This window comes from Sphaerodactylus townsendi, linkage group LG01 (assembly GCF_021028975.2).
Source record: "Sphaerodactylus townsendi isolate TG3544 linkage group LG01, MPM_Stown_v2.3, whole genome shotgun sequence".
NCBI classification, from domain to species: Eukaryota; Metazoa; Chordata; class Lepidosauria; order Squamata; family Sphaerodactylidae; genus Sphaerodactylus; species Sphaerodactylus townsendi.
In genome coordinates, this window is record NC_059425.1 from 113,557,093 (window position 1) to 113,580,187 (window position 23,095).

Consider the following 23,095-nt stretch of genomic DNA (forward strand, 5'->3'; position numbering starts at 1 on the left):
TACATACTGACAGTGATAGGATGGAACTTTCCAACAACTAAATCCTGTCAGTCTCATAAAACAGGGAACTGAACTACCAATTGTGCCCACAGAGAACATGGATAAAGTGCCAAGATTTTGTGCAGTTGTTACAACCTGTCACAGTTCTATGTTAGTCTAGTAGACTATGCTACTTTATTTTAATATAATCTATGTAACTTCTTAAATGCATCACTTCTGCTATTTTATTTATTTCTGAGTTTGTAATAAATCATTGATTCATTCAACCACTTTGTCCTGATTCACTGGTATGAATGTCAACATGCAAAGTTGCTGGACCTCCCACTGTCAATTTGAATACGCTAATTTATTTAAAACCCCAGATATGGGGTTGGCTGAACATTACACACACATTCACAGTGGCCACTAGACCAAATGAAATTAAGAACAGAAATGGCTACATTTGATACTTATTTTTTAAATTTCCAGAATCAGAATGCAGCAGCAGTGGCGTAGGAGGTTAAGAGCTCATGTATCTAATCTGGAGGAACCAGGTTTGATTCCCTGCCGCCTGAACTGTGGAGGCTTATCTGGGGAATTCAGATTAGCCTGTACGCTCCCACACACGCCAGCTGGGTGACCTTGGGCGAGTCACAGCTTCTCGGAGCTCTCTCAGCCCCACCTACCTCACAGGGTGTTTGTTGTGAGGGGGGAAGGGCAAGGAGATTGTAAGCCCCTTTGAGTCTCCTGCAGGAGAGAAAGGGGGGATATAAATTCAAAACTCTTAAACTCATATCCTTCTGGTTAGGAAGTCTCTATCCAGAATGAGATGATGGCACACTGCTTCTGACCATCTCTTATCTCAAAAAGCCTATAATGAGATGATCCAAAATGAAAAATGATAATAGTGCTGGAAGACAGGACAGACCTCAGGTCAAATGACACTCAATCAACCAATAGGGAAGAACTGAGGACCAGGCACATGCTTTTTGGTCACATGGGGGGGGGGCACCAGGCACCGGCTGGGTCCCCGAACCCGACCTTTCCCGTGGTGCAGTGACTCGGCCAGCACCCAGCAGCTCCCCCTATGCCTGAGCACCGCTTGCCAGTGTCCGAGGCCAGGCCCAGCTGCTGCTGCCGCCCCCCCCCCCACACTGTATCAGAGGCCTCCAATAGAGCTGCAGGCGGCCCGGATAAAAGTAAAGGGGATAACATAAAGCAGAATTCCAGGTGAACATAAAAATGTAATGACTACTGCAGAATTACACAATTGATGGCTTATGATAAAGATATTGAAATGTTTCAATATTTTCTATTCCTCGGGTCCATCATCAACCAAAAGGGAGAATGCAACAAAGAAAACAAAGGAGGGTGAAACTGGGAAGTGTAGCTATAAAGGAGTTAGAGAACATCTTTAAGTGTAAGGATGTGTCACTGGTGACCAAGATCAGGTTAATTCATGCCATAGTATTCCCCATTACTATGGATGGGTACAAAAGTTAGACAATGAAGTAAGCTGACAAAAAAGAAAATTGATTCATTTGAGAGGAGGTGTGGGATGAGTTTTATAGATATCACAGACCCCCCAAAAGACAAATCAATGGGTTCTAGATCAAATCAAACTTGAACTCTCCCTAGAAGCTAAAATGACTAAACTGGGGTTTCCTACTTTGGGCACATTATGAGAAAAGGACAATACTTGGAAAAGACTATAATGCTGGGAAAAGTTGAGGACAGCAGGAAAAGAGCAAGACCCAAGATGGAATGGATTGACTCAATCAAGGAAGCCATGGCCCTCAGTTTGCAAGACCTGGGTAAAGCTGTTAACAATAGAACATTTTGAAGGGCATTAATTCCTTAGGTCGACTTAAGTCACAGGAGACTTGATGCCACTTAACATACACAAAGCCAGGACTCCTCAAAATCTTTCTTTAAAAGGAATATTACATTTCTAAGGATTTAATGCATGCCACATAGCTATATTTGCAATGGAACCAAATGCCACTAGGAAAACAACTCCCTTTAGAGTCAAATCAGCTACTCTAAGCCACACAAACTGACCATAGTCCCAGAAACTCCTGAAACTCTAAAAATTTCAAGCATTTCTAAATATAAATCCCTAATCATTTGCTTTGAACAATGTAATTGTAAAGCATATGAATGCTATGAAAAATTTAGATCTTTTGATCTCAACTGACCTAGATTCTGTGACTGCTGAGGCTACAAGCTGTATTTTAATACATCTCTTGAGGATGAAGCCCCTAATGTCTATCTACATGCACAATTAAAATTTAAAATTCCTTGTGGCTTACTTGTATTATCTTCTTCTTCTTAGAAAGAAAGAAAGAAAGAAACATGCAAATGAGCAAATAAAATAAGATCCTTATTTTTAAGGTGTTCCATTGTGTTAATCAAAACAGAGTCTATTCATGTAGCTTGAATACACTTAATATTTTATTTATCACACTTGCATCCTATTCGTCCTCCAAGAAGCACAGTGGCAAACATGAGACTCCCTTATTTTATTCTGCTCCCAATCTCTGAAGAGGGAAGGTGACATGGTATAGCCCAATATTGTGAGATCTTGGAAGTTAAGCAGCATTGGCACTTAAAAAGGAGACATTCTTCCAAGGAAGACTCTGAAGGAGGATAATGACAAAGCATCTTTACTTCTCATTTACCATGCCGGAGTCACTATAAGGTAGTTCTGACTTAATGGAACTTTTATAGATATGTAGTGACATTTGAAAGGAAGTGTGGAAACTGCCCATAACTAACATACATTATGGTTGGCAAGGTTTCTGATCAAAGTACAATCACAAGGAAAATGATTTTGAAAATTAGATCTTTCTTTCAATATATTAAAAGTTCACCAAACTTGCCCAGGCAAAATTTTACACAACCATTGGCAAATTCTGCAATCATGGTATAGTCAAAATGTTCTGTTCCTCTAGTATATTCACAAAGATGGAACTTCTCTAATTAACCTTTTTTTCAAGCAGTTATGTTCATGTATGCTCAATGTCTATCACATGGAATATGAATGGAAATAGCTTTAGTTTTTTAAAAAATTCAAAAAAACACACACATTACCTTGGCAAGTTCAGCTTTTAACTCTTCTCTCTCTTCTTCAGAAAGAGTGTTGGCAAAATCAACATCAGTGACCACATCTTCATCTGCCCCTCGCAATGCTTGTCTTCCCAACAGACCTTTGGAAACAATGAGCAAAAATTCAAAGACTTTCTCCAGATGATGCAATGCCAACATAGAGATGAAAGAAATGAGATATACAGTTGTTCTGGAATAGCTAAAAGCAAAAAGATCCTCCCGCTTCTGTAACTCTTGAAAATATTTTATTTCTATATACCTAATAAGTCAGGATTTTAATCACAGAAAAATTATAAAGGATCTGCTTTGTAAATGTCCAGGCTCAGGCCCTTGGTATCTCAATTTAAGATGAAACCTGGAAGTAGTCCTGGAAAAGACCTCAATTTCCCCCAAATTTACCTAGACCAGTGGTGGCAAACCTATGGCACGCCAGATGTTCATGGACTACAATTCCCATCAGCTCCTGCCAGCATGGCCAATTGGTCATGCTGGCAGGGGCTGATGGGAATTGTAGTACATTAACATCTGGCGTGCCATAGGTTCTCCACCACGGACCTAGATAGTAAGAAAATATAATGAAAACTGCTGAATCATAATTTGCAATTTGGAGGGCAGGCAGCATGATGAAGCCCAATCTTCTCAGATCTTAGAAGCTGAGAAGGTTCAGGAGTTGGAACAGAGACCACCAACAAAAACTCTGCAGAGGAAGACAATGGCAAACCACCTCTGCTTTTTATATGTCGGCTGCAACTCGATGGCACTTAACACACATAATTTTTAATTCAGTAATTATTTTACAGTGGTGTGCTTTTATTCATTTTATATTAAAAGTAAATAAATTGTGTTTTCATAGAATAAAGCAAAAAACACACACAGTAGGTCTTTATCTCATCTCAGAACTGTCCCTAATTTAGGGTTTATTTTACCTCTGAACTAGGGCTTTGAGGTCATGATGGGATGGCTAAGGCAGAACAATTAGAAGGTGAATCCAGACAAGGAGGAGGTAATGGTGGTTGTGAAGACTTCGGCTTCGGAAGACCATAATCCAGCAGTTTTAGGTGAGTTTGCATTTGCAGATCAAGTTAAGAGTTGAAGGAATGTTCATGGGCCCCGACTTTCTTTCTAAGAAGCAGATTGGTGCAGTAGCCAATAGCTTTGTTATCTGGTCTGCCAACTCTCTCCATCAGTCATGCATCATACTTGTATTAGAACAGCTACACTGGCTGTCAGTTTGTTTCTTTCAATTCCACATGCTGTTTATATAACCTTTAACATGGTGTTCTCCCCTTATGATCCTTGTATGCCAATTATGGTCCTGAAGCTGCACTCCTTGTGTTTGTTCTCCTGTTTAAGGTGTCCCACTTGACATATACAGAAGCCTGTGCCTTCTCTACAGCATCTCCTACCATGTGGAAGAGGCCCCCTAAGGGGCACCTGAGAAGGGTCACCATCCCTAAAAGGCATTATAAGGCCATTTTATTTGATAGTGCTCTAAATGGGGTTTCAGCTGCTGTTGCGCTGAGAAGTAAACAGGTTTTACTGTATTATGTATGATTTCAGTTTGGAATTGTAAGCCACCATGAGTTACAAGAGAGATGCAAGGTATAAATATTTTAATTAAATAACAGCCGAATCTGGGAAGGGGGGGATGGAGTCTTGAAGAAAGCAAGGCCCCAAGCCGATGTGTTGCCCACTCCACCGGCATAAGGGCCATCTATGCCAGTGGAGGGAACAAACACACTGTGGCACCCAAACATGGAAGGGCCTGATGCTCAGAAGCTATGCTGGCATTGTAAAGAATGCCAGCACCGCAGGGGGAACATCCAGGGGGGGGGGGGATTCCTGCGGTGGAGCCAACTTTAGTCAGCTTCCTCCAAGGTTTCAACCTGGAAATGGCCCCAGCCACAGACTTATGCCATTTGGAACTGTGGCGTAAGTCCTTTTCTCCAATGGGGTTACTCAGGGGGTAGGAGGTTTTTCCAGTTTTGGAGGTGTGGTGACTCCACCTTTGCTGCACCATGCTCAGTTGCTACAGTCCTCTCCCCCTTCCCCCCTCTGAATGGGGCAGTAAATGAATTAAAAATATTTCCAGGTTTTTCATGATAGCAAGTACTTCACTTCCTACGCAATATTACCACTTTTGACGTTTGGGGGTGTTGTTAAAAATTGTTCTCAGCATGAGACATTAGGGATTCTTCATAGTGCATCTCCATACAAACATTTCAGCACCATGAAATGCACTGCCTGCCATTAATCTACTTTGCACTTTCTGTGGGACATATGTGCATGGTATAAGAGCACATGAGGCAATCACCTTGTGGTAACTAGCAAGTGTGTGTCTCTTCAGCCAACAGACATTTGTATCATAAGTAAAGAACAAACTATACATTACCAACAAACAGGCTTATTACAGTCCCAACATTATCTCAAAAGCAGCTGCCATAGAACAGAAAGGAATTTGGAGCAGAGAACAAGTGCATGTGTGTTCCTGATCCTTTTCCTACAGGCCATTTCCCTGCTCCAAACAGCTCACGTGGCTTTCCCACATGGATTCAAATACAATTTAAGTAGCTTCTATCCCACCATTGTTTCTGCATTACAGAAGTTGTTGTCATTCACTATAAAAGCACCAAGTGTACTTACAAATGTTCTGCCCCATGTTCCAACTGTTCCTCTACCACTTCCCCCCCTCCACTATGTGTCCCTGGTAAATCACTGACCCTATTTATGACGTTGGGGGGTGTCAGCCTGCCTCCATGGCAATTTTCTCCTAGCAGAAGGTGGAATGATGAAGGCCCTCTGGCTGCTCAGGAGCCAATTTGCCCCACACACTATTTTAAGATGAGCCCTGGGTCATAATAAATACAAGCTAAGCTGGGCTGTTCCCAGTCCAACTTGCATCTAATAACTTGTCATCAGACTCACAGAAGAAACTTCAGAAAGTATCATGACAGCAGAGTGAGGGTGAGCTTCCAGCAGGGATCCTGAGTATAAACAGAAAAGGGGTACTGGCATGTCCCTGTTTTCATCTGTGAAATGTAGGGTGGTATGCAGTTTTGGTGTATTTCAAACTGTGAGCCAGTGAGACAGGAAATTGTCTTTTTGTAGTTCTAAAATGCTTCTAATAAGTTGTTAGGCTATGACAGATTATAAAAGAGTAAAAATGAAAATTGCCAATAAAACCTTAACATGAGTCAAGAAGCTACTTAATATAAAACTATTCCATCTATTAAATAATAGATTTAGCGCTGATATTTATTGTTTAATAAACACATTCTCACATTCTTTTCAGTGATACAGTTTCAAGCATAAAATTGTGAAATGTGGCATTTCAAAATTTCTAAAGTAACGTTTTCAATATAGAGAGATAAATTAGTGTAAATCCAGTCTCATTATCTCTCTATTACTTGCAGCTTTTATGTGTATAGCAGCCAAGCTAATTCAAAAAGCCTGAATGTAAAATTGAAGGTATAAAACAAAATGTCGTACAGTTATGAAGTATCCTCCCCCCCCCCCACATCTTATACTGAGAAATCAGTCCCCATTACAAGAAGCGCTTCTTCTCAGCTTGCACTACTAAACAGTTAAGGAGAAAAAAATGGAAATAAAGTGTTTCTTGTGCTTTAGGAAGTTAATTCCAAACTCTAGAGCAGGGGTCACCAAGCTTTTTGGGCCTGTGGGTACCTTTGGAATCCTGATGCTTATAATGTAGCCACAAAACAGATACTGCAGGCGGGGAAGAAGAAGAGTTTGGATTTCTCTCCTTTATGGAATTTCAAAGCAGCTGACAAACTCCTTCCCTTCCTCTCCCCACAACAGACACCTTGTAAGGCTGAGAAAGTTCATGTGTAGGAGTAGGAAAACAAACCTGGTCTACCACTCTTAACCACTACACCATGCCAGCCATAAAATGTCAGGGTGCGAGGGTATGCATAGCTCTAATAGTCATGTTTCAACATTTTAGACAGAAGCTCTATTTAGCAGAATGCTTTTTAAAACCAATCTATTGTTTTAAAATATTTCCTTGCATACAAAACAGGAACCTCATGGCGAGCACATATCCAACCAGTGCTTTGCCAGCTGCATTAGATCCAGGTGAAATTTAAGGTTTGGGTGTTAACCTGGGCCCCAGATATCTACAGGACCACCTCTTCTATTATGTCTCCTGTTTCATAACGTCTCCCTCACTGAATGAAAATCTGTTGGTGATCCCTGGCCCGAGAGAAATCCAAGTAACTTCAAGCAGGGCCATGACTTTTTCAGCCCTGGCCCTTACCTGGTAGAACACTTTGTCTGGGGAGACCAGAGCTCTATGGGATTTAATGCAATTCTGCGGGGCCTGTAAGACAGACATAGGTTGAGACAGCTATGGTGTGACTATCATCAGCTCCCCAACTTTCCCTTTTCTCCTCTCCTCCCCCTCTTCCAATTTCTTCCTTCTTTTCTTCCTTCCCTACCTTACCTATTATATTCTTTTTACTGACTCCTTCTGTTGCAGTCCCACCTAATTTAAATACTAAAGGTTATAATAGGAAGACAGACCTATGTACATATGTAAAAACTGCCTGTGGAAGCTATTTAAATTTTTTAATTTGAATTTTAAACTTATATTTTAAGTTGAAAGTTTTAAACTATTTATTGTATTAAATAATGTCTTATTGGAGGCTGGAAACTGCCATGAACCTGAAAAGGGAAGTGTGATATAAAAACATCATTTAAAAAAAGAAATACTTTAGCAACCCTTTATATATGAAAAAAATATATACTGAAAGATTTCATAACATGCAACTCTTCACCCCTTCCCCTGGAAATCAGGGATGTGGCCCCATCTCCCTGCTTTTAGCAGGCCCAGTACTGCCTCGAACTATCTTTTCAAGTTATGGTGAGCATTTCAACAATAACTTGAAAAGATAGTCCAAGGCAGGACTGGGCCTGCTAAAAGCAGGGCCACATTCCTGATCTCCAAGGTCGGTGCCTTGGACTATGTTTTCAAGTTATGGTGATTATTTCAACAGCAAATTGATGATTTGCATATTTAGCAAAGGCTCATGGGTATGTTGTTGAAATGATCACCATAACTTGAAAATATAGTCCAAGGCACTAACCCACCCCCACTTACTTTAATTCTGGCAGCAGTCAGCTGAAAAAGCAGCCTGCTCCAGCTAGTCTGTTTCAGCTCTGTGCTTTGTCAGAGTTGCCTTCCTTGGGGAGGCTGACTCTCTGGTCATCTGGGGGGCTGATTTTGCACCCACCACATGACCAGATGGGGTGTGCCTGAAGATATGAGCTCCCAAAGGCACCTGGTGGGCCACTGCGAGTAGCAGAGAGCTGGACTAGATGGACTTTGGTCTGATCCAGCTGGCTTGTTCTTATGTTCTTATGATATGGGTTACCCCATGTCCCCCAGCAGATATTCCACTGCTTAAGAACACTTACAGTAAAACACAAAAGCAACATTAACTTGAAGAGAACAAGTGCCCCATTAGTTAAACATTTTATCGAAAACAAACACAATCTCTCTGATTTTGTATTCTGGGTTGTGCAGAAAACAACTTGAAAAAATGAAAGGCTACTAATGAAAAAAAGAAGCAGAAGGAATTAGAATCATAGAATTTGAAGAGACCCCAAAGGCCATCGTCCAACCCCCTGCAATGCAGGAACACATAATCAAAGCACTCCTGACAGACCGTCATCCAGCCTCTGTTTAAAACCCTCCAAAGAAGGAGACTCCACCACACTCCGAGGTAGTGCATTCCACTGTTGAACAGCCCTTACTGTGGAGTGTACTGAAATAAAACTCCTATTTTTCTCTTTTAGAATGAGTAGAATGCTTTTAAATACAGCATTTTAAATGTAGACAAATACAGCTCTTGAATCCAAGATCCATTTCTGCACTAAGGATATCTAATATTCATTATGACTGTTCTGCCCCCCAAGTGAATCTGTTCAACAAGCCAGGATCAACAATTTAAACAATAGGTTTATTACTTAGGAGAATTAAGACTTTAACTCCTCCCTTGGGTCAGTCTAAATCAAAGTACTTGCTTGTCTTGAACAGATTTGAAGCTGTAGAGTGTCTTCTCTTAGTTGGTGCTGCTAGCTTAACAATTGCATCCCTGACAGCAGGCACCTCCCAAATTTCCCCAGATTCTCCTTTTAACACCCCACCCCCAGCATGGATTAAAAGGGAGAATCTGAAGTCCCCAGTTTAAACATTGAAAGTGATGCTGTTTCAGGGTGGGGGATAATCCACCCCCAAACAGCATCACATTAAATTTTGTTTTAACTGGGGACCTCAGATTCTCCCTTTAAGGTGGATTTAAAAGGAGAATTTGGACTCTCTAGTTTAAACACTATTGAAAGTGATGCTGTTTGGGGGTGGATTCCAGCATCACAGTGGCTGCCCATGGGGGGGGGGGGAGCAAAACTCAGATTTTGCACAGGGCTCCATTCCCCCTAGCTATGCCTCTCCCCAGAGGGGAGGGCGAAGGGGCTGCCAGCTGGGAGCCCAGCTGGTGCAGGGGCGGGGGCGGGCAGGGCAGGGCAGTCTTCCATCTCCAGCCTTGGAGAGCTGCTGTCATAAGCACTGAGGCCGGGGGCAGGGCTTGGGGAGGCATGGCCACACCCCCAGGGGCGGGTGGGAGTGTAGCCCTGCCCCCATAAAAAAATCTATACCTACGTCCCTGCCTGTCATCCAGGGTTTCTGGTTAGAATAAATCCGGATACGCTTGTCCACAGTGACATTATCTGTGCAGTATGTAATATATCTCAGAACAGCGGTGGTCTGTTTCTCCAGATCTGGGTGATAGAAAACATCCCAATTTGTTGTCTCAAAACAATCTTGAAGTTGTTGAGAGGCATCATCTGGCCAGGATTGCACAGTCTTTATTACAGGCAAAACCCTGTAAGAATTCACCTAGTGCTACACATTTTGACCTACAATCCTTTTAAACACTGCAAGCCTCTGCAGCTATTCTAGATTGTATCCATATTTTATTTCCTTTCCGCTTACATTTCACGTTATACCTAACCTTTTAGCTCCGCTACAGTACTGTGTATTTCTATTTAAAACCTGCCAAGAAATAAGGAAAATATTCTCTGAAAATAGAATGGTGACTTTGTTCTATACTCAGATTCGTTGAACAATCTAGCTTCCAAACATGCTGCTAAGCAACAAGCAGCCCTGATCCCAAATCCTGCCATCTGGGTATAGACTTATTGCCTTGACCACAGGTCACAATAAAAATTAAATCATCAAAGACGAATAAGGATATCATCAATTTTCACATAATGACACTATTAATAAATCTGAATCCATAAAAGAAAGAAAAGCATCAGCTATACCTTTAATATGACATACGGATTTCCATATAAGAGTGACACAGTTTTGCTGAAACACAAACAAACAAAAATACTTTTCTGTCATTATCCTAATCTTTCTGACAAGCAGAAACTCAATTTCCCGCTGACTGGACCAATGGTAAAGTCAAACTAAAAACCTAATGCTTGGGTCCCTATAGATTGAGCAATAGAACAGAAAATGAGGAATATCCTCAGCTACTACAGCAGCAAAAAATTCTTTATTTCTAAACATGGGGAATGTTCCTAGTATCCATCCTCCAAACCTACAGAAGGCATTTGTTCAAAACTATGCATGCAGAAAGCAAATTCTTTGTTCAAACCTATGTAAACACTGTTCTTATCAGATATTTAGGTACATTTGGTAAGTAACATACATAATATGATTAAATTTTATCTTCTGGTACTAAGAGAACTGACCTTAAGTTAGCCCTACGGTCAGACCACAGTGAATACACATTTTATTCTTGATTTCCAGTTCAGTAACTTTAACAGTTGAACTGGACAAACAGGTTTAAGAACAGCTAGATGTTTGAAGAGACTGTTTTCTCTGATCATATTGTTCTCGCTATCTAGAAAAAAATAATCTTTGAAAGTGTTTTGCTTGTAGCCTTTCTCATCATGCTAATTTAAACAGTTAAATCTATTTTATGGTCTATTAAATCTATTTTAAATCTATTTTATGGCCAGTTTAGGTACTTTTGTTGGGCCCCAGAATTGACCTTAAGACTTTATTTTTGCTTCTCTGTTTGAAAAGCAACAAATCTACGCCATATATAAACAAACACATAAATACTATGACAATTCCAAATTCTACCTCCATATATAATCTTGGGATATATTTTGTCATGTTTTTCTGGTATGCTTTCATACAGGTGATTTGCCCCAAGTTCAGTGCTGCTGAGAAGTGCATTTTTTCCTTGTCTCTCCACAGTATCGTGGTGCATTCAGAGCTTATGGCTTTTCTCTGATCCTTACCAAATCTGCTTTGTTCCAAACTTTTGGAAAAGATAGCAGCAAAGGCTGGGTGGCTCTCATGTGGGTGGAAAAGTTTGGTTTCTCTGACTCCCATCCTTTCTGGTGCCACCCACACAGCAGTCATTTCCTATCACTAATGCAAAGGATATTCTTTATTAGAAATGTAATAGCCTTATTTCAGTATATTAAAATAGGCATCTCATTCTCTAGATATCAGGTTTCACTTTTTTTTTAGAAAGCCTCTACCCCCTTTCTTTGAGGAGATATATGAAAAAAAACCATGCCGTCACAACAAATGGAATACTTACTTTTTCTTAATGAAAGCTGGGAACTCCAAGAACTTGATGTATGTATTAGAATATAGATATAATTCTATCAAATTACTGAGAAACTGAGAAACCTGAAGTGTGGAAGTCAAAACTGAACTGCATTAGCAGCTCAACAGCAGCTGGAAAACTACACAAGCTTTATCTTGTGTGGAAAACGCTCTTGTAATATCACCAAAATTTCAATGCACTTCATAATGACTATAGAATTTAAAAGATACACACATACTTCCTGCTGCTTTATTTCACATCCTCTGTTTTAATTAACATTCAAGAAGGAGGTGTAAGATAAATCCACTGTCAAAGTTAGAATCTATACCTTTATAACCCTCTTCCATCTCTAAACAGATTTCAGCAAAAATCCATGATTTAGTCTGGCATTATTTCTGTACAATTTTTACATGTTTCATTATCATATTGGGGGGGAAAGAGTTTGGATTTATACCCCCCCCCTTTCTGTCCTGTAAGGAGACTCAAAGGGGCTTACAAACTGCTTTCCCTTCCTCTCCCCACAACAGACACCTTGTGAGGTAGGTGGGTAGAACTAAGAGGTAGAACTAAGAGAGTTCTAACGAACTGTTACTAGCCTGTGGGAACAGGCCAGAATGTGTATAAATTTGTGTTTAATCAAGAATTATGGGAAGTCATAGAACCAAAGATTTGCAATGAATCAAAATGGGAGCTTCTGTGTAAGTGACCAGGGCCTGCAGTTTTGCAATAGGTCAAAAAGGCATGTTACCAGCTTGCTAGCAGAGATGCAAACAAGCAAGATAACATCTTTGACATCTTGGCACTGAGGGCCTACGTGACAGCAGACAGATGCAATTTTATTACTTTTGTTTTTGAGTTAGAAATGAATGTGATTAGTTAAATTACAAAGTGGTTTTTCTATATAGCTAAATGAACACATAAATGATAAGTGATTCACATGTATTTGTATTTCACTATAATTCTATTGTCTTAGAATCATTGTGAAATCTTTTACATGTTTTAACATTTCTAACTGGGAGAGAAAGGGAATGTTTTATGATCTACAACTATGTAGAGTCAGAATGCTGCATTGCCTGGAGGCATAGCTCTCTCTCTCTGAGAGCCAACCAAGAATAACAGGTTATTCTTGAAGACAAGAAGCTAGTTTTTATTGCTGCCCTCTGTATATGCACAGAGAGACAGCACGCACTAACAGCATGCAGCGTGTGACGTAGAATATAGGCTGTCTTTATTCGTGACCAGGAGACAGATCTGACCAATGGAGTTTGAACACACATGAATTATAATACGTGGAACGTAAGGGGATGGATTGTGTGAACGTCTTTGCATCTACAAAAACTCAGGTTTTCCTATACTGGGCGTGCCTCCGTCGAGAGCCACCCAGGAGAGGGCAATCTCCTGTGACATTCTAAACATTGTATTGGAGCGTGCCTCTCCTTAGGGAGAGGTCACCTTCTTCAACTTATCTGTATTCTGTAACGATCTAAATTCTGTGTCTATCACTTGAGGGTACCAAGGGCGTGTTTCTTCCTTGGGAGAGTTCACATTCTGTAAACTGATCTAAATTCTGCTAAGTAAAACTGTCTGTTTGTTTTCTAATGTCTTTTGCTTTATTTCAAATTTTAAGTTTTTCTTAAAACTAACTCAGCTGTGTAGGACCAGAGAGCGGCCCTGGCCCCACAGTTTTGGCGACCACGGCAGGACCAAGGCAGGACCAAGGCAGGACCTAGGCAAGACTCTGTTGTAAGCGAAAGAACTCTTTTTGTGATCTGAAGTAACTCTTTTGTGAACTGTAAGTGGCAGAAATTGGGGGAAAAGGGCTGATCGGGAAGGTAAAGTAATTTTTAGCGCGCACATGGGCTTTTTGCCTGTGAAAGATTGCTTCATCACCACCTCACAGCCTGTAAGGAAAAACCGAGTAAACTTTCTGGTAAAAGATAAACTTTGCAGGGGTGGAGTATGGTTGGGTTACAGGTAAAAGGTTTTGGGAGGAAAGCCCAAAATCTAGGAAGTTAGCTGGACTAACTGTGTAAGAAATCCTGGGTGGCCAGTGGGGCAGACCGCAGGAGAGAAAAATCTTTTCCAAGGACGCTTGAGAAAAGTAAGTGGTCACAGAGGACCATGGGTAACCAGCCAGTGAAGCCAGTGGGGCTAACTCCATTGCAATGTGTATTGAAATACAGGAAAGAACTGGGATTTTCTTGTCTGAAAAAGAAAACACTTTTTAAACTGTGTAAAAAAACTTGGCCGCTTTATGTTCTGGAAGGGGGGATTCATTGGCCTTCTGAAGGGTCTTTTGATCACAATGTAATTCTTAAAATGAATGCTTTTTGTCGACAGGCATGTAAGTATACAGAGCAAAATTATCTGGCGTGTTTTTATGCATTGATAAATAACCCTGCCTATGTGGAAAAATGTAAGATCATCACTCTTAATGATAAAAGCAGCATTGTAACTCAGAATTTGACCTCATGTGCTCCAGAGCGGGGAAAGATTGAGGATCAGGTTTGGGAAGGGAAAGGGTGTTCAGATCCCCATGTTATCCCAAACATTTCTCCTTCTTTGCCTAAGTCTGACTCTTTGGTAGTGTCATCAGCGATTTATACGTCTGTGGCAACTGAGACGGATGAGGAACTGAAAGCTCCAACAGCTTTGAGTGGAGAGCCTTGGAAGAAGGTAACAAAAGCAATTCCAACTAAAGTGTTGCCTGAAGAAGGAATCTGGGAAAATGAATGTCACGAAGACATAAGTGAAGTGAGTTGTATCAAGCCATGCAGAAGTGATACCTCTGTGTTAAACCCTGACTGTGATTTCTTTCCAGATAGCAGCAGCTTTGAGGAAAAGAGTGTGGGCTATTCTGTTGTGACTCTGTCAGAAACTGTCGTGCTAACTGTTGAAGCAAGAGCCCTGTCAGCAGAGATTTCAGCTCAAAAAGCGGAGCGGAAGGCTTTAAGCAGAGCTTTGAAATTGGCTGAAGGTCAAAGGGTAAAAGGTTTCACAGAAAGCAAATATGTTTTTCCTATGATGTTGCCTGTGCAAGGACACATGTGGAACAACAGTGCTGTGATGTACCGAGATCGGGGAAAAAGAGGAAAGATTTTCCTTCTCCTGCAAGCAGAATGGAAGCCCAAAGGAGAGTTCCAGTGCAAAATGCACGAGGAAAGTACTTCACCAGAGGTAAGAAGAGATTTCTTGACAGATTCTGCAGCGGAAGCAGCAGCAAGTGTCTTACCTAATGTGACTACCAATTGCTGTGGAACAGAGACTTTAGCAATGATGTGGATCCTGAAAAGTCCTGAAATCCGGCAAGTGGAATGGACTGAGAAGCAGCAGAAGAGACTTGAGAGCAAAATTCGCCAGGAGGCAAATCTGAAAGGGACAGAAGTTCTTCTGACAGCTTCGTCTTGCAGCAAACTTCTCAAGAATTCTGGGTTTAATCCTTTTGAATTGACCAGTGCAGGTCTAGAGTTCGTGAGGAAAAATTCAGATTCTGAGAGTAGGAATGTGTTATTGCTGTGTTGTGTTTTTGTTGTTCTCTCTTTCAGGTATGTGCAGAAAAATCTACCTCAAGCAGTGGACATCGGAACCACTCCAGCAAAAAAGTGGATGGCTCCAGGTTTTGCTAACTACAACTGCAGCGTTTAAACTGGAGAAAGTCAAGAAGTGGATTCATCTCTCCAGATGCAAAGTTGTCTGTGTGCCAGCAGCAACTGAAGAGTAATCAGCATAAGAAAGAAGATCAACTGATAGAGACTGTCTCAAAGTGGACTGTGAAACCACTGAGAGAAGTGTGTTTCTGGTTAAAACAGAACTCTGATTTTGTTTGCTAGTTTCAAAGTGTGTTGCAAAAATCATGACAATTTATGTTGTTCAAATCGTTTTCTGTTGAGGGATTTTTAGTACCACATTCTGTGAAGCTAAATCATGAGTTAAGCATGTTCAAACTTTGCTTGACCAATGTGGAAATGATTCAGCATTGCATTATAAACACTACAATCTGTAGTAGAACAGTTTTTGGTGCAAGGATGGATCAATGATGCACATTTGAGTGCAAGTGCTAGGAATAGCATCCAGAAAACTCCAACATAGTTATGGCCCTTACATAGCTACTAATGTTACTAGAATAAGTTTTGGTAAAGGGAAAAGTATAATCAAAGCCATTATACAAACTCAAAGGGTTCAAGGGAATTTCATTATGGGACATGTGTTGTATCTTAAAATATGACAAAGGTTGCTTGGTTAGGGGTATTTTTGTAATAGGATGATTGCTGATTTGTGTGGGATTTATTTGTAACATATATGTATGTTTAGTTTAGAGAATTTGTTCTGGAATAACATCTGTTCTCATGGTAAAGCAATTTCTATTGCAAAGCAACTGGTTGAGGAGACCTTACATGGATACACATTCTTCTTTATAATAAATGGCAATGTGAATACTGATTGTAATTCAAATTACCATTTATTAGGGGGGAATTGTGGAAACAGGCCAGAATGTGTATAAATTTGTGTTTAATCAAGAATTATGGGAAGTCATAGAACCAAAGATTTGCAATGAATCAAAATGGGAGCTTCTGTGTAAGTGACCAGGGCCTGCAGTTTTGCAATAGGTCAAAAAGGCATGTTACCAGCTTGCTAGCAGAGATGCAAACAAGCAAGATAACATCTTTGACATCTTGGCACTGAGGGCCTACGTGACAGCAGACAGATGCAATTTTATTACTTTGGTTTTTGGGTTAGAAATGAATGTGATTAGTTAAATTACAAAGTGTTTTTTTATATAGCTAAATGAACACATAAATGATAAGTGATTCACATGTATTTGTATTTCACTATAATTCTATTGTCTTAGAATCATTGTAAAATCTTTTAAATGTTTTAACATTTCTAACTGGGAGAGAAAGGGAATGTTTTATGATCTACAACTATGTAGAGTCAGAATGCTGCATTGCCTGGAGGCATAGCTCTCTCTCTCTGAGAGCCAACCAAGAATAACAGGTTATTCTTGAAGACAACAAGCTAGTTTTTATTGCTGCCCTCTGTATATGCACAGAGAGACAGCACGCACTAACAGCATGCAGCGTGTGACATAGAATATAGGCTGTCTTTATTCGTGACCAGGAGACAGATCTGACCAATGGAGTTTGAACACACATGAATTATAATACGTGGAACGTAAGGGGATGGATTGTGTGACGTCTTTGCATCTACAAAAACTCAGGTTTTCCTATACTGGGCGTGCCTCCGTCGAGAGCCACCCAGGAGAGGGCAATCTCCTGTGACATTCTAAACATTGTATTGGGGCGTGCCTCTCCTTAGGGAGAGGTCACCTTCTTCAACTTATCTGTATTCTGTAACGATCTAAATTCTGTGTCTATCACTTGAGGGTACCAAGGGCGTGTTTCTTCCTTGGGAGAGTTCACATTCTGTAAACTGATCTAAATTCTGCTAAGTAAAACTGTCTGTTTGTTTTCTAATGTCTTTTGCTTTATTTCAAATTTTAAGTTTTTCTTAAAACTAACTCAGCTGTGTAGGACCAGAGAGCGGCCCTGGCCCCACAAGCCCAAGAGAACTGTGACTAGCCAAAGGTCACCCATCAGGAATGTAAAAGTGGGGAAACAAATCCAGTTCACCAGATAAGACTCTGCTGCTCTTGTGGAAGGGGGAATTGAACCCGGTTCTCCAGATTAGAGTTCACCTGCTCTTAACCACTACACCATGCTGGCCTTCAGTGTACAATTCAGTGTATACTTCAGTAGTATATCTCTGAAGAAGTATACTTCAGTAAGATGAGCAAACTGCAAGAGGTGCTTAATTATACAGACTGCCACACTAATTTGAGCCTTAGCAGGCACAGAAACCTGATGCTAGGTTATTATCAGGAAGCAGGCAAAGAATATGCATTAGACACATTCTGAGGTAATTTCTTTCGCTGCCTGTCAACTAACAGGCTCAGTCAAAGGTACTGGTTTTATCACATAAATACCTTCATGGCATGGAACTCTGATATCTGCCGAACAACCTCTCGTCCTATGTTCTACCATAATAACTTTATTCATATAAGTGTGGCCTTCTCACCCAGCAAATGGGCAAGATTAACACTGCCTGTTCTTGTGTGCTCTCTGCAGTGGCTTCCATCTTGTGGAATGCCCTCCTTAGGTTAGGAAGACTCCCATGCCTCTGGCCATTATGTATAACAGTATTGTTCAGGAAGGGATTTTTATAAAGGTGATAGGGTTGTTTTACAAGGGAAAGTTTTAGGTGATGTTTCAAGGAAGGGAGTGGGTTCCTAGACTTTACTAGAGTATGTATGATATGTCTGCCCTGATCTGGATTACTCAGGCCAGACTGGTCTCATCAGACCATGGAGGTTAAGCAGGATAGGCCCCGATTAGTACTTTGACCAGAGAAAATCAAGGAATTCCATGGTCACTATGCAGAGAAAGGCAATGACTGAGCACCTCTGTTGTCTCTTGTCTTGATAACCCTATGGATCACAGCCCTTTCCACCACCATGGTATGTGTTATCTGTTGCTTTGTTCATTATCTTGTTCTCAGTGCAATGCATTTCTACTTATGTCATACCATCTAACGTGTGCTTAACATGGCATGCATAATATGTCTGCTTGTTTCAGATATCATCATCATCATCAACCTTTTATTGGCATGAGTTTAAAATACAACAGAGAGGTTGAGGAGACTCAAGTTAAAATAAGTAGGTTCAGACATTTCCAGCAGTTAAAACAATAAACAAACAAACAAACAAACAAACAAACTAAAATCTGTGGCGAATCTGTTGTGCCAGCACCAGGAATATGGCAACGTCTAGGGATCTCTGAGGAGACTGGTCACAAAGCAGATAGAAAGATTTGACCTTGTCTGATGAGTAGGCATAGTTCTCAGTATATGGGTCTATATATTGTCTTCTAGATGAAGCATATAGTTCGCAATCTAGGAGGATGTGCTTGATTGTTTCGATGGCTTTTTGTGAGCAGGGACACGTTCTTTGTTGGTATGGGATCTGGAGAAATCTGCCGCTCAGGACTGCTGAGTGTAGGACGTTCAGTCGGGCTAGCATTTAGGTACGTCGGAGGTACGGCGAAGAATATGTTGCAGAAATACCTTGGTAGCCCTTTACTGAAGGAGGGAAGGTAGTTTCAGATATCTATGATCCCAGTCCTATCACAATGTTTATTAGATGTTGATTGCAGTGACATATACTGTGTAATTCAACTTGAGCCTCAGTGAGAAAGGTGGATTTTAAATAGCATAAATAGATTTGTTGAATATTATGCATTTATTTAGGGAATTATGCCACCTCTCCTTAATGCTGCTTGAGGTGCCTCATAAGTAAAAACAATACCATCAAATCATAGATTATCAATTATGATTAAATCTATCTGGTATTCAGGACTGGCAATGTGTTTCAGAGTCCCATATATCAGCATCTATTTTAGCACCTGCTTGAGATTTTTTCCTTTAATTTTTTGTACAAAAAGGAAACAACTGAGGTACTTAGAAGAAAAGGGAGATTCCTCCCACACATGCACCAGTGATTAATGGTGTGACAACAATGCTTCTATGCATGACTGCAATTCAGAGTAGCAAATTACTGACGCCTGGGGAAGGTGGGGTTTAGAAACCTCAGCATGGTATAATACAAAGCAGCCCACCAAAGCAGCCAGGGAAACTGTTACTTATAGTTTGGAGATAGCTATAATTCCAAGAGCTTTCCCTGCCCTATCTGGAGGCTAGGTACGCTACTTCTAGGGGAAGCACTACCACAGGCAAAACTGAACATGTGAATCAAGTTAGCCTTTGTCCTTCTCAACAGATCATCCATATGTTATTGTTGCCTAGCAGGAAGACCTGTCTGGGCAGATAAGGTCTGTTTTCACTGTTCAACAGATCATTGGCATGTTTACATCTATGTTCACAGGAAGCTGCTCTGTTAATGTTATCTTCCGATGGTCACTGACGAGCTGGAGAGGGCTGGATGGGCTTCATAACGGTACCTGGCTGCTGATATGCTACTAAAGAGATACTATTCATGAATGCCAAAACATGCAGATCTTCTCCTAATCAATCCTATTTAGAAAAGATAAGTACAAGGAACAGTTCTTTTTTCTAACAGGAGGTTAGATTGAAGGATGAAAAAACTGTAGCAAAGGTCTACCTAATATTTTCAACCATAGAGGATAAGGATGTGGAATATATTATTTCAAACACCTAAATGGTACAGTCATAGTGGGTAGAGATGCAGTCACCATAAATGGTATGGGCTGTCTAGGTTTAGTCATCATGCCTATTAGGAATGAAAAGTAAGCTCATCTAGCGCCCACACCTCAAACCCCAGCATGGTTAATTTCAGGAAGAGGCCCTATCTATCTGATAGGGAGAGAATTTGTATTCAGTAGAATTCACACAGAAAAATTGCTTCATAGACTGCAGTCTTCACCATTACAGAAGAGAGGTAGTTTGCTAAGAACTTCCTTATCTTTCCGCACATTGGCTGCTTATCCATACAGATATCCGTACAGGAACAAGTCATCTACTGAAATATCATGTTTGTATCCTGATTTTTAACCAAGGAGTTTAGGAATTACATAGATCAGGTTGAGAGTCAGCACAGTATAGTGGTTAAGAAAAGCAGATTCTCATCTGGAGAACAGGGTTTGATTCCCCATTGCTCCACATTGCTCCACATGAAGCCGGCTGGATGATCTTGGACCAGTCACAGTTCTCTTAGCTCCGCCCAACTCACAAGGTGCATGTTGTGGGGAGCGGAAGAGACTGTGGCTGTAAGCCACTTTCTCCTTATGGCAGAGAAAAGTGGGGTATCAAAACCAATCCATCTTAGCTCATTTTTATCCTTCCACAAGCATTGTGAGGTAGGTCAGGATAAGAGCAACATGCTCAAGCCCCCTCCCCCTCCAATTACTATGGACTTAAACCTTGATTTCCAACATCCAAATTCTTTTCACTACAGTACAATGCTTTTCACATCACTTTATTAATTAGTCCATTACAGAAGTTGTACAGGACTGCTACTTATTTGGTCAAACTCCCTTCCAGTTAGTATGTACTTTAAAAGAAATTATCTTAATCAAGACTCTTACATACATTAAGCTGAATCCTTCTCTCTCTCTCTCCTGCTAGTTTGAACAGATATTGGATCCAATAGATATTGGATTCAACTCAGTTTCAAAGTGAATATCAAAAGCATAAAGGAGGTTTTGTAATACACATGTTATATATTTTTCAAAAATGCATGAGAAGTTCTGGCTGCACATGAATGATTCATGGAGGTTGAATATTGTAAAGCGTACTTCAAAATATCAAGTTCTAATTTTCTTAGAACAATGTGTTCCGGCCCCTGCTAACATATGTTCTTGTCTTGCCACCAGATCCTCATTTCTAGTTTTCTCCATAACATATACAACCTTCTAATTTATCAATGTATGCACCTACTTTATTGAGACCTTACGATTGTTTAAATGGCAAAGAACATATGAGAAAGAACAAGCATAGAACAAAACTTTGAGGAAAAAACCGACAACTCCTGTAATTTCTGAAGGGCTGCTCAGTTATGGGGAGTTGCCGAATGCTTTCTTTTAAGCATTCTTTTAAGCATTTCAGCTGAAATGCAGCCCCCAGCAATGTGTACTGAAACAAAATGAACAATTTCATTTCTTGTACAAGCAATGCATAGGCGTTTTATACTTAGTTCCTGCTGCTTGAACTAATATTTGATGTCAATAACATTTTAAAGCAAATTACCCCCATTTTTCTAGTTACCTGTTAGAATTATATTGCACCACTGTGGAATTTAAAACCAGTGGTACCAAAAAGCAAACCATACAAGCAACTCATTTTAAACTATTAATAGCATTATACCTGGGCTAAGCAACATCTGCTCCCTCTGCATTTGGGGCATGTCAGGAAACAATCATCTAAGTCTCTAATGACAGCAATCTTGTGTTTTCTTTAAATATATACAAAATGTTGGAAAAGTAATAGTTTGTAAGACAATGGGACTGATGAGCTACAGCACAACTTTACCCATAGTGAAGATTAGCACATTATTAACACATACCTTAAAAAGTCAAAATGCTATTTTGTATAATGTTGTAAAATACTTTGATGTAGAAAAGATATGTATTTATTGTATTTATATTGTAAATATAACATTATATTTCATAGAAATCGAAGGTATTAAAGGACACAGAGGTTTTCTTAATCATGAGTGTAGCTCTTTTATCTTTGTTAAAGCAAACCAAAGGTAAATATCAGGACTACATTAAGTCCTGTCTACCATGTTTCCCCAAAAATAAGACAGGGTCTTATATTAATTTTTGCACCAAAAGATGCATTAGGGCTTATTTTCGGGGTAGGACTTATTTTAGGGGAAATGCGGTACCTTCACAATTCATTAAGGAGGGCTCTCGGCAGCCCCGTTGCTTCCACGTCACGTGTGATGCAAGCTGCATCCTCATTGGCAGGGAGCACCCTGCTGGATAACACCATCCTGATCTGTAACTACCGGTAGAACTTATTTTTGGAGTAGGGCTTATATTTTAAGCATCCTTGACAGGGATTATTTTCGGGGTAGGTCTTTTTTTCAGGGAAACATGATATGTATACATACTATACATGTTGTGGTGGTGAATTTAGGCATAACATATGCCAATAATCCAGATTTATAGGCCTGGATAATAAATAAATGGTGCACTGATTGCCTTTTAAAAGAATCAAGCAAACTGAATACAAAATGTGTGCAGCTGTGTGTTCCCCAGCATCTATGCTGCAGTGTAGACAGTCCCAGTTTAATAACTTCTCCTTCACGTACTATGCCAACATCAATGGATTTTCCTTTGGTTAGATGTTTACAACCTACTTAAAACCAAAAAAATGACTATGATAACACAATATGAAAGAATTGTTCCCTGCCATTCTTTCATTTAAGGCACTGACTAGAGATGTAGCTTTGCAAACCACAAACATAACAATGGCCTAACAGTCCAATCCTATGCAGAGTTACTCCAGCCTAAACCCACTGAAATGAATGGGTTTAGGCTGGAGTAACTCTCCTAGGACTGAACTGTAAAGCTCAAAGAAAATAAACATAATGCAAAATGGAGCACAGATTAACATGCTTTGTATATGGGTTCAAACGGGTGAATTTACAAAGGAATACTGGACTTGCTCACAAAACTGCAAGGGAGGCAGTCTACAACAGATTGCTCATACTTTGACTTCTGCGACAACACAACTTTACTAATGGTATTTGTATCTCCATTAGTACAGGCTCAAACTCAAAATACAGCTTGAAGAAGAAGAAGAAGAAGAAGAAGAAG

General features: G+C 40.2%; 1 protein-coding gene across 2 annotated transcripts in view; it reads right to left on the reverse strand.

Moving 5' to 3' along the window:
• The window catches only part of TPD52L1 (TPD52 like 1), a 56,308-nt gene that overhangs the window by 26,767 nt on the left and 6,446 nt on the right, over positions 1-23,095 (reverse strand). For both annotated transcript variants that reach the window (XM_048491380.1, XM_048491371.1), the window contains exon 2: positions 3,073-3,188. In XM_048491380.1, coding sequence (XP_048347337.1) covers positions 3,073-3,188 — 116 coding nt within the window. The remainder of the gene's footprint in view (positions 1-3,072; positions 3,189-23,095) is intronic.